Here is a 15076-nt window from a genome sequence, read left to right as displayed (position 1 = left end):
ATCTCCTGGAACCCCAATACCCTGGGTACCTCAGTACCATATACTAGGGGATTATAAGGGTGTTCCAGTAAGCCAATGTAAATTGGTAAAAAATGGTCACTAGCCTGTCAGTGACAATTTGGAAAGCAATGAGAGAGCATAACCACTGAGGTTCTGATTAGCAGAGCCTCAGTGAGACAGTTAGTCACTACACAGGTAACACATACAGGCACACTTATGAGCACTGGGGCCCTGGGTTACCAGGGTCCCAGTGACACATACAACTAAAACAACATATATACAGTGAAAAATGGGGGTAACATGCCAGGCAAGATGGTACTTTCCTACACAAACACCCTGACATACACTCACAAACAGGCCAAAAGTGGGGGTAACAAGGCTAGAAAGAGGCTACCTTCTCACAGTCGGTGACTCCAGTGGTCAGCAGAACGGTGTGACAGATGTTGCGGTTTTGGTGCAGATTGCAGGGAAGTGGTTCCTCTACTTCAAGGGAAATGACGATGACTTGGTGAAGCGCTGGAGGTTCTCGGAGGCTTTTGGAAGATGCACAGCTGCAGGACGAGTCAGGATGTCGTAATTGTTATGACAAGAGTACATAGGTGGGCAGGATTTTGCACCAAATGTCCACCAGTAGTCCACAGTTCTCGCTTCTTCAGCTCTTTTTTGTCCTCTTCTTCTTGGGTCAGACGAATATAAGTTGATGGTGTCAGGGAGCCACCAAAATACTCAATTTAGCGGTTTTTAGGGGAGTGTAGGGTAGTAGCCAATGGGCAATTTACCCCTGGGGTAACTACACGCCCTATATGACCACTCCCTGTAGGAAGAGGGCATACCCCTGTCCCAGAATTCCTAGCTCCACCAAGTGTTCACTTTGGGTAGTCTACATCAGGGGTGGGACTAGCTCAATGGGGGGGACACGCCTACTGAATAACTAATTTCCCGCCGGTCCTGGTACCCAATGGGCATCAGTGTGGGTGGTGGCAACTCCTATATCTGGGGCAAGTCGGGTCACATACCAAAGGCAGCAGGGTCTTTGAAGTCCCTGGTCTAGGTATGCAGATTCACTAGCCATCCTGCTGAAGGTGTTGTTAACAGCTTCCTTCTGAGTAGACATTATTTCTGGCCTCTGAGAGCGCAGGCTCTCCCCTCCAGAGGGTCAGAAACATGTCTGTGGTGGCAAGCTGATTGATACCAGTCAGTCAGCTCACTAGAGGGCTAGTAGGTTTCAGGGGGGGCTCCTCTAAGCTGCCCTATGGGTGCATGTCATTATAAATACAAGACTGTAATCAGTCTGGGTTTATTAAAATGAGGTGTTTGCTACTAAACACCATGAGTTTCAGGGAAGCCATTATGTAGCTGGGAAACTTGTAGTGATGAGTTTCCAGTACATACCTTAAGATGGCTTCCCTATTCACTTGCAACATCTAGTAATCGACCTGGACATCACAGGTGCATATCTGCTCATGCAGATACGTCCTCACATCAAATATAATGTACCCTGCCTTAGGGCTCTAACGCCTGCGATAGGGGTGACTTACATTTATTTAAATGCAGAAGTGGGGCATTGCACAATTTGTGTGCTATGTCGTGTTTTCTCATGGATGGCACCATGAAACGCAGTCTGCAATGGCAATCTCTGTGCGATTTTCAGGGGGCCGCTGAGGGTGGCACAACACATGCTGCAGCCCTTAGGGACCCTCTCTAGTACCCAGGTACTAGGTACCAGGGGTACCATTTACTAGGGACTTACGGAGGTACAAGAGTGTGTGCCAATTGTACACAATTTACCTTTTTAGAGAAAGAGCACTGTTTAGCAGGGACCCAGTGCACTTCAGTCAAAAAACCTCAGTACCAGTGAGCAAACAGTGGGGGTGACCATGTCCAAAAGGGACACTTTCCAAAACTAGACATCTGGGGGGTCCAGGCTGGTGTACTTTGCATGCATCACACACCACTGTCTTACCCACAATGCCCTGCAAACCTCAAACATTGACTTAAAAAAACATTTTCCTCACATTTCTGTGAGGGACACTTCTGGAATCTGCTGTGAGCCACAATTTGCCTCCCAAACAGCATTTCCCCAAGTCGCCTTATAAAAGTGGCACCTCACTTGTGTCAGTGGGCCGAAAGACCTTGACACAAAAGGCCCCAAAGTGAAATGCAGAAAGATCAGCAATAGGGGGAGCTATGGGATTTGGGGCCGTGCTTGGCTGCCACCCATGGAAACCTACCAACCACCAAGTAGACAACCAGAGGATTGCAGGTTGGTGTGCCTTGTGTGAAACCCATGAGTTTTTCTGATCCACAATGCCCTGCAAACCCCCACCTTTGCCTGAACTTAAGCATTTTTCCTATATTTCTGCGATGGAAACTTCTGGAATCCAGAGGAATTCCCAAAATTCCTACCACCAGGCACTGACCCACTTGTATTTGTATTCTGTATTCGATGGAGGCATCGAAGGGCTAAGAAGGTAAGGAGAAGAGTCCACAAAATAAAGAGAAGTTCAAAAGAGAGACACTAGCGTGGAAAAAGCCATGTTTTGACTAACCTCCTAAAGACTAAGAAATTTTGTTCCTTCCTGATGGTCAAGGGTGGGGAATTCCAACATTTAGATGCAGCCACCGTGAAGGCTTTATCTCCCCATTTAGCTTTATAGGTACGGGGAACCTGAATTCTGAAAGCTCCTACTGAGCGAAGTAGTCGTTTGGGTTTATACCAGTGTAGCTTGGAAGTCAAATATTTGGAACCATTTCCATGTGCTGCTTTGTAGGTCACACATAAGGTCTTAAAGATAATATGCTGGGCCCCAGGAAGCCAGTGCAGTTGTTTTAAATTGCCACTAGCCGATGCTGAACATGGGAGATTCAAAATAGCCCTAGCAGCAGTATTTTTAATCAACTGAAAGTTTCTTTAGAGATGTTTTATCTAAATTAAGCATCAGGGCATTGCAGTAGTCTAGTTTGGATATCACCAGTGCCAAAGTAACTGTAATTCTCCATTCCCTTTGAAGGAAGGGAAAAAAGTTCCTTAGCATTTTTAATGTCCAAAAACTAATTTTCACAAAGTGATTGACATGTGATCTAAAAGAAAGGCAATTATTGAAAGTGACACCTACATTTCTTGTAGCAGTAATAGGAACTGGGGGAGTGCCACAATCGGTTGGCCACCAACAGGAGTTCCACAATTCCTTGCTTGATCCGAAGCAGAGTATTTCAGTTTTATCACCATTTAATTTGAGCCAAGTAGAGTTCATCCATCCACTGACTTCACGCATACATTTGTTAAAGCGATCAGCCACTTCCTCCCAATTTGTATTGACTGGGATGATCAATTGGGTATCGTCAGCATAGGAGGTTGGTCTAAAGCCAAAAGAACAAATCAATATGGCCAGAGATGCAACATACAGATTAAACAAGATGAGGCTAAGTGATGATCCCTGGGGGACACCACAAGTTAAGAGGTATGCAGGGAACTTAAAGTCGCCGCAGCTCACCGTGGTCCAACTATCTTTCAGAAAAGATTCCAACAATTTAAGAGCCTAATCTCTAATCCCTGCTTGATATAAGTGGGCTATCATAATCTGTGGAGAAATAGTGATGAATGCCGCAGATAGGTCTAGCAGGATTAAAATAGCCCCTTGTCCTTCATCCACCATTCTCCGGATCGAATCCAATGAAGTAATGAGGGTTGATTCTGTACTATGTGCTTTCCTGAAACCATGTTGGGAGGCATCTAGTCCTCCTGACTCCGTTAAAAAATTGTCTAATTCCCTATTAAAATGCTTCTCCAAAATCTTGGCCAGAAAAGGAAGTAGGGCAATGGGTTGCAGATTATTCAAGTCATGACTGATTCCATCTTGTTTATTTTTCAAAGGAATTACTGTAACATCCTTCCAAGAAGTAGGATAGACTCCAGAAGTGAGGACCTCATAAAAAATTGGAGCTAAGGCTGTCGAAACAAGATCAGGGGCTAATTGAAGAATAGAGGCGGGGGCAAGGATCAGAGGAGAAGCCTGATTTAATTTCTGACATTAAACCTTTTTATTCTTTCCAGAAATAGGGGTTGAAAATTAGTTAGTGTGGGGTAATTAGTATTTGATTCAATATGAACTATATCAGGGTAGCCATCTCTCTCTTCAAGTTGATTAAAATTAGCATAGATTTGTAAAATTTTATTTTCAAAATGTAAGGCCAATTTATTACAGAATTCCTGTGAATTCTCCAACTCCAATAGTGGTGGGGGAGAAGTCAGTGCATTAATCACCTTAGAAAGTTCTCTGGGGGCGTTAGAGGCCAATAAAATGCTGCACTACTTGTGTGGTTGGGCCTAATGCCAGCAACAGGAACTGATCCAACCACTGTCAATAGGAGTGCCCAGGCAAGGACTTCCTCCGTGTGTATGGTTTGTTTCAGAAATGTTCATCACAGAAATGTAAGGAAAATGCACGATTTCAGGGAAAGTTCGAGGTTTGCATGGCATTGTGAGTAAAAAGAACCTCATGAGATCCAAACAAGGCACACCACCCTGGACTCCCCTAGTAGTTCAGGTTTAAGAAAAGTGCAGGTTTGCTAGGTTTCCTTTCCCCTAGGTTTGTAGTTTTAAAACATCTACAGGTTTGCTAGGTTTCCCTAAGTGCAGCTGAGCTAAGGCCCAAAATCCACAGTAAGGCACACTGCAATAAAAAAAAAGGGTCAGTTGTATAACGTGATGTGTACACATTGTGTTTTGGGTTGTTACATGTCACGGGCACTAAGCTTATCCACACAAGTGATGTACCATTTTCATCAGGAGTCTTAGGAGAACACAGAATAGTGGAACAAGTGTTATTACCAATTGTATTTATCTGCATTTGCACCGTCGAAAATTAAGAGTGTGTAAGAAAGAAGTCATTTCGAGAAATGCCTGCCAATTCACATGCTAGTATGGGTACCCACAATTTCAGAGATGTGCAAATAACCCTTGCTTCTAAGCTCCATATCTTGCGCCCATTTGGAAAAAAATACAGGTTTCCTTGATTCCTATTTTTCACTAATTATATTTTACCATATTGTTTCTCTTTTCCAAGTAGACAATGAAAAACCTTTGCAAGGTGCAGCTCAGTTATTGGCTCTGGGTAGCTCGAGTTCTTGGAAAACACACAAGCCCCGTACATCCCCATAACCAGAAGGGTCTAGCAGATGTAAAGGTATATTGCTTTTGTAAATTGGCCATTGTGATGAGAATTTACAAATAAAAACGTCACAAATGCTCGTTTTTTCAGAGTCATTTTCAATATTTTCTTATTTCAACACTTTGTTTCTTTGGAAAAACCTTGAAGGATCTGCACAAATGACCTCTTGCTGTAAGAATTGTGTGTAGTTTTTAGAAATGTATAGTTTTCCAGGATCCACCATGGGTTTCACACCCATTTTCACCATGGGTTTCACAACCATTTTCACCTCAAACTAGAAGGAGGTTGAAAGCATAAAAAATAGGGGAAGTGGGCTATCTCCCAGTAAAATGCCAAAGCTGAAGTAAAAAATGTGTGTTTCTGAATCCAGTCTGTCTGTTCCTGATAGCTGGGAAGATGGTGATTTTAGCAATGCAAACCTTTTGTTGATGCAATCTGCAGGAAAAAAGGACACTTTTTTCTGCAGCTCTTTTTACCCATACCCCCAAAGCTATATATATAACTATTAACTATAGTTTGGGCAACTTCTCAGTCCGCTGCAGGGGAATCCACACACCCTTGATACCTTTAGAATCCCCAAGATTTTGAGAAAAACAAGATGCAAATATGGCATGGACAGCACTGGGCGGTGGTGGGAGGTCTAGAAGCTAAAGGGTTAACATGGTTTATTTAATCTATTTATCTACATCTATTGTATCATGCTATGTATACATTCTTATTAGTGTACTTTTATGATTATTCTTTTAAAAATCAAAAGAGCATTGACTCGAGGGCCCAACGGGATCTCTATGACCTACTTAAATGTAACTCAGAACTCGGGGGGCACCTGCTCACTAATTTATTCAATATCTGTCTGTGTAGCAGGCTCCAAAATTCCTGTGCCCTTTCCAAAGGCGTTCCTATCTTCAAAAAAGGAGATAGAGGGTCCCCAAAGGTCTAGGCCGATCTCCCTCATCAATAGTTCAGTGAAGATTCTAGGGAGGGTTATCTTTTTTTAATCTACAGACTTGGGTTAGCGGCAATAATAGCCTGTCCCCCCTGTCAGTACAGCTTCAGTCCTGGGCTAGGTACAGTGGAGGAGTGCCTGAAATTGCATTTAATTATGACCAAATATGCCATCACTAGGCGCTGCCCACTGTACCTGACCTTTACGGACCTATCCTCTGCATCAGACTGCGTGAACAGGGCCAAATTTTATATGATTCTTTTAAAGTTGGGGGTAGAAGTTCCATTGGTAAACTCTTTGATACATTCTATGCAGTCCCTACATGAAAATCTAGGGGCTGGGGTGCATTATGACCTAACAGGAGAAAGTTCTGATGTTTTTCCTTTAGTGAGTGGGGTGCATCAGGAGTGCGTATTGGCAACCCTGCTTTTTATTATTTAGCTGCACCCTGAAAGATCCAGCATCTTCCTCCTCTACCTTGACATCAAGTTTCTCTTTGATATCAGAGGTGTCTTCTGACTCTTTCCTCTGCATCGCCCAATGAGCTTGTGCATGGCATCGTTGTAGTCTGAGTTTATGGGAGTGATGGTCCTCAGTTCGAGGGAGTGTGTGTGTGTGCAGGGGGTGGCAGTGTTGAAAGAGTGACCTTTCCATCACTGTTCACATATTTGCATAGACAAAATCCTCAAGGTGAGGGGCACAAAACCCTCAAGAGGGCCTGAGGCCCTGGTGGTGAGTTCTCAAAGAAGGTTGGTGTGCGCTGAAAGTCTCCCTGCAGAAGAACTAAACGGTTGTTGGGGAGGAGTTTCTTCCAGTGCTACTGAAGTCGAAACAAATCACCAAATGGGCATGAAGGAAAGCACTACCAGCACGAAACATGGAGGCGACACATAGGTACGCATACAAACCCCATGGCGGAAAAAACAATCTAGCATGAAGTCAATGCCCATGTGCCTTGTCAGCTAGGGAAGGAGACACTGTACCTTCTTTGAAAAAAAATACCTTGTAATAGTCCGTGCCCAACATTAGATGGTAGAAGTATGCAGAAAATGTGTACAAACAGCAACACATGCCATGTACTATTATATTTGATAAAAATGGTGTAAGTCGTTGTCTATACTGTAGGAAAGTACCATCTTGCCTGGCATGTTACCCCCATTTTCGACGTATGTATGTTTGGTTTTGCCTATGTCTCACTGGGATCCTGCCAAGCAGGACCCCAATGCTCATAATATATCCCCTGTATGTGTTCCCTGTGTTGTGCCTAACCGTATCACTGAGGCTCTGCTAACCAGAACCTCAGTGTTTATGCTCTCTCTGCTTTTCACAATTGTCACTGCAGGCTAGTGACTATCTTCACCAATTCTCATTGGCACACTGGAACACCCTTATAATTCCCTTATATATGGTACCTAGGTACCCAGGGTATTGGGGTTCTAGGAGATCCCTATGGGCTGCAGCATTTCTTTTGCCACCCATAGAGAGCTCAGACAATTCTTACACAGGCCTGCCACTGCAGCCTGAGTGAAATAACGTCCACATTATTTCACAGCCATTTTTCACTGCACATAAGTAACTTATAAGTCACCTATATGTCTAACCCTCACTTGGTGAGGGTTAGGTGCAAAGTTACTTAGTATGTGGGCACCCTGGCACTAGCCAAGGTGCCCCCACATTGTTCAGGGCAAATTCCCTGGACTTTGTGAGTGCGGGGACACCATTACACGCGTGCACTACACATAGGTCACTACCTATGTGTAGCATCACAATGTTAACTCCGAACATGGCCATGTAACATGTCTAGGATCATGGAATTGTCACCCCAATACCATTCTGGTATTGGGGGGACAATTCCATGCATCCCGGGTCTCTAGCACAGAACCCGGGAACTGCCAAACTTGCTTTCCGGGGTCTCCACTGCAGCTCCTGCTGTTGCCAACCCCTCAGACAGGATTTTGCACCCCTGGGGCCTGGGCAGCCCAGCCCCAGGAAAGCAGAACAAAGGATTTCCTGTGAGAGAGGGTGTTACTAGGTGTGAAGGGCTGGGGAGGAGTAGCCTCCCTCAGCCTCTGGAAATGCGTTGATGGGCACAGATGGTGCCCCTCTCTGCATAAGCCAGTCTACACTGGTTCAGGGATCCCCCAGCCCTGCTCTGGCGCGAAACTGGACAAAGGAAAGGGGAGTGACCACTCCCTTGACCTGCACCTCCCAGGGGAGGTGAACAGAGCTCCTCCAGTGTGTCCCAGAACACTGCCATCTTGGATTCAGAGGTGTTCGGGCACAATGGACTGCTCTGAGTGGCCAGTGCCAGCTGATGACGTCAGAGACCCCGCCTGATAGGTGCTTACCTCTTTCAGTAGCCAAGCCTCCTTTCTTGGTAGCCAAACCTCTTTTTCTGGCTGCCCCAGGACGCCTGCAAAACAGCAACAAAGTAGCAAGACGACTACCAGCAACATTGTAGCACCTCATCCTGCCGGCTTTCACGACTGTTTCCTGATGGTGCATGCTCTGAGGGCTGTCTGCCTTCACCCTGCACTGGAAGCCAAGAAGAAATCTCTAGTGGGTCGAAGTAATCTTCCCCCTGCCAACGCAGGCACCAAACTTCTACATCACCGGTCCTCTGGGTCCCCTCTCATCCTGACGAGCGTGGTCCCTGGAACACAGGAGCTGGGTCCAAGTGTCTCCCACAGTCCAGTGGCCCTTCTATCCAAATTTGGTGGAGGTAAGTCCTTGCCTCCCCACGCCAGAGAGCAAACCTGTGTATTGCGTGATTTGCAGCTGCTCCGGCTTCTGTGCACTTTTCCAGGACTTCCTTTGTGCACAGCATAGCCTGGGTCCCCAGCACTTCGTCCTGCATTGCCCAACTCGCTGAGTTGGACTCCGACGTCGTGGGACCCTCCTTTGTGACTCTGAGTCGACCTCTGTCCTCAGATCTTCTAAGTGCCTGTTCCTGTACTTCTGCAGGTATTGCCTGCTTCTGCGGGGTTCTCAGAGTTGCTGACCGCCCCCTCTGTCTCCTCCTCCAAGGGGCGACATCCTGGTCCTTCCTGGTCCCCAGCAGCACCCAAAATCCTCAACCGCGACTATTGCAGCTAGCAAGGCTTGTTTGCGGTATTTCTGCGTGGAAACACTTCTGCAACCTCCAGCACGCCGTGGGATGTCTTCCATTCAAAGGAGAAGTTCCTAGCCCTTTTTGTTGTTGCAGAATCTTCGGCTTCTTCCACCCGGAGGCAGCCCTTTTGCACCTTCATCCGAGGTTTCGTGGGCTACTGCCCTCCCTGGACACTTGCGTGACTCTTGGACTTGGTCCCCTTCCTTTACAGGTCCTCAGGTCCAGGAATCCGTCTTCAGTGTTTTGCTGGTGCTTGTGGTTCTTGCAGAATCCCCTATCACGACTATTTTGTCCTTCTGGGGTAGTAGGGTAACTTTACTCCTACTTTTCAGGGTGTTGGGGTGGGGTATTTTGGACACCTTTACTGTTTTCTTACAGTCCCAGCGACCCTCTGCAACCTCCCATAGGTCTGGGGTCCATTCGTGATTCACATTCCACTTTTGGAGTATATAGTTTGTGTTGCCCCTAGACCTATGTCTACATATTGCATCCTATTGTGATTCTACATTGTTTGCACTACTCTTCTTACTGTTACTTACCTGTTTTGGGTTTGTGTACATATACTTTGTGTATATTACTTACCTCCTTAGTGAGGGTATCCTCTGAGATACTTTTGGCATATTGTCACTAAAATAAAGTACCTTAATGTTTAGTAACTCTGAGTATTGTGTTTTCTTATGATATTGTGCTATATGATATAAGTGGTATAGTAGGAGCTTTGCATGTCACCTAGTTCAGCCTAAGCTGCTTTGCCATAGCTACCTCTAACAGCCTAAGCTGCTAGAAACACCTCTATTCTACTAATAAGGGATAACTGAACCTGGTACAAGGTGTAAGTACCACAAGGTACCCACTATAAGCCAGGCCAGTCTCCTACATATACACATTCTATGGACAAAGCAAAACAAGAGTTCAATACTGATATTTTTGATAATCCATCACACTCATAGGTCATTTTTGAGAAAGACATTTGCTTCAGATATAAACCTGCATTATGTCAATTTAGTAACAGGAAGCACTCCCCAGTCTGAACATTAAAAATAGCCTTCTCAATATAGAGGTGTTATTAAGTCCAAATAAATTTCTCTTCCTAAGTGTTAGAAATGGAGTCTCTAGTTGGCAGTCGGTTTGCACCCTGTCCAAATAGGGACCCTCACTCTAGTCAGGATAAGGGAGATACCCGCTCAGATAACCACTGCTCACCCCCTTGGTAGCTTGGCAAGAGCAGTCAGGCTTATCTCAGAAGCAATGTGTAAAGCATTTGCCCATAACACACAGTAATAAGTGAAAACACTACAAAAGGACACCACACCAGTTTTAAAAAAAATAGCAAATATTTATCTATAAAAATCCAACATACATTAAGAAAAATATGAATTCTGCAAGATTTACTCAAAACTACTGTTCCTTGAAGTCGATAGCTCTACCTGGGGCTATCACGGCGTCGTGATCAACAAAACCAACAGTTCAGCCCTGCCGCGGCGTTGCAGGCCAGCTACGGTGTCAGGAAGACCTGCAAACAGTACCTTGGATTTGCAGGGCGTCGTGATCCTCGCGGTAAGCTCCGGAGAGCGGCGTCACTGACGTCGCAGTGTCGGTTCCGGAGTCGGTGCAGGAGTCGTCTGGCCCTTGAGGTCACACGCGTTGCAGATCGAACTCCAGGCTGATGAAGTCAGGTGCGCCGGCGTGGATTGCGTCAGGGCTGTGGTGCGAAGCAGGACGATGCGACGTGCGGTGTGCACAGGTCACGGTGCCGGCAGCGGCTCGGTGACTGCGTCCAGCGGTGTCGGTGAGACCAGGGGTGTGGTGTGAAGCAGGGCGGTGCGACGTGCGGTGTCCACAGGCCACGGTGCAGGCAGGATGCCTGGTGACGACACAGGAGTCGACAGTGCTGGCGTTGGTGGACCGGGGCTGCGGTGTGGGATGGGACGGTGCTTTGTGTATCTCACGAGCAGTGTCCACAGGCCACGGTGCAGGCAGCGGCGCCGGTTTCATCAGGAGTAGCGTAGTCGGGATGCCCAGGCTGCGGTGTGAGCAGGCGATGCCGGAGTGCCGGCCCAGCGGTCGCGGTGCGAGCAGCGGCTCGTTGAAGTCGTCTGATGATGGCATCGGGGAGACCAGGGTCACGGTGCGAAGCTGGGCAATGCGACTCCGTGTGGCGTTGGCAGGTCACGGTGCAGGCCGGTGGCGTCGCAGTGGTTTCTCCTCTTAAACAGCACAAAACACACAGTTCCCAGTGCTGCAGGTCGAGGAAACTGAAGTCTTTGGTGTCCCTGAGACTTACAACAGGAGGCAAGCTCTACTCCAAGCCCTTGGAGAATTTTCTCAAACAGGACACACAGCACAGTTCACCCTTTGCACTCTTTTCAGGCAGAAGCAGCAACTGCAGGCCAGTCCAGCAAAGCAACACAGCAAAGGGACAGTACTCCTCCTTCAGCCTTTCAGCTCTTCTCCTGGGCAGAAGTTCCTCTTGATTCCAGAAAGATTCAACAAGTCTAGGGTTTTGGGCCTTCTTCTTATACCCAGTTCTGCCTTTGAAGTTGGCAAACTTTAAAGCAAAGTCTCAAGTGTTTGCAACATCCTTCCTTGTCCAGGCTGGGCCCTATACACTCACCAGGGGTTGGACACGGCATTGTGTGAGGGCAGGCACAGTCCTTTCAGGTGTGAGTGACCATTCCTCCCCTCCAGCACAGATGGCTAATCAAGATATGCAGGAGAGGAGAGGTGTGAACAGCCCAACCTTCAAACTGACCCAGACGGGGAATCCACAGAATGGATTAAGCAAGAAAATGCCTACTTTCTAAAAGTGGCATTTTCAAACTAACAATCTAAAAACCAACTTCACTAAAAGATGTATTTTTAAATTGTGAGCTCAGAGACCCTAAACTACACATTTGTATCTGCTCTCTAAGAGAATCTGCACTTTAAGGATATTTAAAGGCAGCCCCCATGTTAACCTATGGGAGAGAGAGGCTTTGCATTGTGAAAAGCAAATTTGGCAGCATTTCACTGTTAGGACATATAAAACACACTAGTATATGTCCTACCTTAAACATACACTGCACCCTACCCATAGGGCTACCTAGGGCCTAACTTAGGGGTGTTATACATGTAGTAAAAGGGAAGGTTGAGGGCTGACAAGTGGGTACACTTGCCAAGTCCAACTGACAGTTTAAAACTGCACACACAGACACTGCAATGGCAGGTCTGAGTCATGTTTACAGGGCTACTAATGTGGGTGGCACAATCAGTGCTGCAGGCCCACTAGTAGCATTTGATTTACAGGCCCTGGGCACCTCTAGTGCACTTTACTAGTAAATCAAATATGCCAATCATGGATAAACCAATCAACAGTACAGTTTCTATAGGGAGCACTTGCACTTTAGCACTGGTAAAGTGTGCAGAGACAATAAACCAGCAATAACAGACCTAAAAAAATAGGAGGAAAAAGGCAAAAAGTTTGGGGATAACCCTGCAAAAAAGGCCATTTCCAACACTTAGCTTCTCTCCTTGTGAGGTTCTCTCTCAAAACTGGTGGAAAATGCATTTTCGTACCAGGTTAATCTTTGTCTATTTCAATAACCGGGCTTCAAGATCACTTCAGCATGGACTTTCTAGGGTGATCCACATGTAGGACAGATCCAGCTACTGTAAATGGCACTCAATGTACAGAAAGTGCAGAAAATCTGGCGCACAGTGGCGTGAGAGAAGCTAAACAAATGTAATTTGTACATAAACGCCTTCAGAATTGACCATACTACATACAGCCCCATAAAAGAAGATGTTTCAGACCCAACACTGTATTCACATAATTTAGGGCTTAAGTCTTCTTCAAATATGCCACCAAAGTCCCTGGCCCAAGTTGCAGTAATACTCCTAGGAACTTGTTTTCAGTTTTTGTTGTTTTACCTGCATTTAAGCGCCCCGATAATTCTGTTCGCTACGGTGCAGCTGCAACAGAATCTACCTGTTATACAGTCAGTGCATTTGAGGCAGAACAACCCCCCAAAAAACAATAGCAATTTCTCATCTTTGCAATGCACTTCACCCTGGCTGCCCTCAGTAGCAACATATTTATGAAACTGGCACCCTCCGTGGTCACAGGACGTTGGGCTAATTTCACATATTTCCATTCTCATTGTAGTCCCACTCTTTACCCATTCCTGTGAAAACACTCCATTCTGCCTCTATTCGCCTCAAATTCCAATTGTCTCTTCCAGGCGAGTGCAGCACATTACAGCCATCAACTGATAATGGATAAGCTAGGGGATTTGGATTTTTCTCAGTGCCCCCTCTAAGTCACACTTTCGGGGATTTTTACAGATTGGCGGAAGCAGGACATCTGCAAAAAATAGGGATTTGGCCCACTATGGCAGAGAACAATTAAGGTGGTGCTTTTAGTGTGTCTTTTAAAGTGTGAGCTAGAGCAGAACATTATCACATGCAAAGATGGTGGATTTGGATAAAGGCAAAAGAATAGGGCAGAGCAGTGGCTTTCCGTGATTGCAAGGCAGCATTAGGCAAGATCGAGCAGAACTTTAGGGTGAAGCTAGAACAATACTTTTGTGAGAAACAGGGAAGAAAGAGGGCTTCTGATTAAACTGAAGGGCTGTTACCGAGAAGCAAGCTTGTAACCTAGGACATGAGGACAGGTAGGCCTTAGTGCAAAGCCAGATGTCAATAGGATGACATACCCGTCACATAAAATTAATATCCAAAGACAAAGGATGTGTTGTTGCCTTCTTCATAGAACTGCCTCATGCACTGTGCACCAATGATAATCAGTATATACCATATGACGAGTGCATGATGAGTGCCTGTTAAATTAATTTCTTATGCTTCAAATATCACTAAAAGTTTGTCACTAATTGGCTGTGTAATAATCAAAGATATTCATTTGAGAACATACAAGAATGTAATCAAGAGCACTTTATGGAGCATTGTTCCCAATGATCATTGCTGTTTCATTAAATGCTTTATGCCGATACCAGTAGGCTTCTGAAAGTTACTCAGAAGTTTGAGGCTGTGTTTTCTTGGACAATACCCATCAGATTTAGAGTTTATTGACATGTGCACACTCTAATAGGGCAGGCGGGACATTGTCCTACTGTGGTGAATGCCTTGCATCCACCATGCTCTAGATAACGGTCTTAGTCCCACTTTCCTTGGTTATGTGGTAAACACTGTTAGAATAAAGTTAGAGAGTTACACATCTGAGAACGTAAACAAGGGAAATGTACAGAGAAGAAGACTAGCAGTAGAGTGAACCAAGCAAATTTAGGTTTAGGGTGCCATGACTTACACAAAACATACCTGCTGGAGCAGCCTGATCCTCATAGCTCGATCTGTAGATGAGAACATTTTGACGATTACAGGAATGATTTTCTGCTGGTATTCTTCAACAGTGAGAAACTTTCCCACCTGCGAAAGAACAAAGGACTTTAAGTAAAAAAAAAAAAAAAAAAAAAAAAAAAAACCTCTTTTCCAGGTAGTCTATACTGGAGTAATAAAATAAATATAGAATATATTTAGTGGTATTAAAGTGGCACTGAGGATACAAAACAGGAAACTTGCCCTTCAAGATACCTCCCACAGAAACTCATGAAATCAGATTTACCATGCAAATACCTTAAACAGAGGGGTTAAGATGACCGCCCCAGCACTACCAAACTCAAAAGCCGTCAACAGCTGAGGGAGGATCTTATGCCGGCAAAAATCCTCTGGAAAAGAGTCCAGGTTGTTGCTAAGCTGCTGGAAGAATGTCTGCAGTTCTGCTGGCTCTTTAATCTATACAAAAAGTAGACAAAAACGTCATTATGCCAGGACTTGAATAGAAAAGAATACAGT

The 15076-nt window shown here is 45.4% G+C and overlaps 1 protein-coding gene across 1 annotated transcript in view; it reads right to left on the bottom strand.

Moving 5' to 3' along the window:
* Positions 1-15076, bottom strand: part of SCYL1 (SCY1 like pseudokinase 1) — a 1332837-nt gene that overhangs the window by 1085836 nt on the left and 231925 nt on the right. The window contains exons 7-8 of the mRNA XM_069207794.1: positions 14858-15016; positions 14543-14650 (exon numbers count right to left, since the gene is read on the bottom strand). Coding sequence (XP_069063895.1) covers positions 14543-14650; positions 14858-15016 — 267 coding nt within the window. The remainder of the gene's footprint in view (positions 1-14542; positions 14651-14857; positions 15017-15076) is intronic.

Source organism: Pleurodeles waltl, chromosome 9, assembly GCF_031143425.1.
Source record: "Pleurodeles waltl isolate 20211129_DDA chromosome 9, aPleWal1.hap1.20221129, whole genome shotgun sequence".
Taxonomy (NCBI): Eukaryota; Metazoa; Chordata; class Amphibia; order Caudata; family Salamandridae; genus Pleurodeles; species Pleurodeles waltl.
This window is presented reverse-complemented; position numbering and strand designations above follow the sequence as displayed.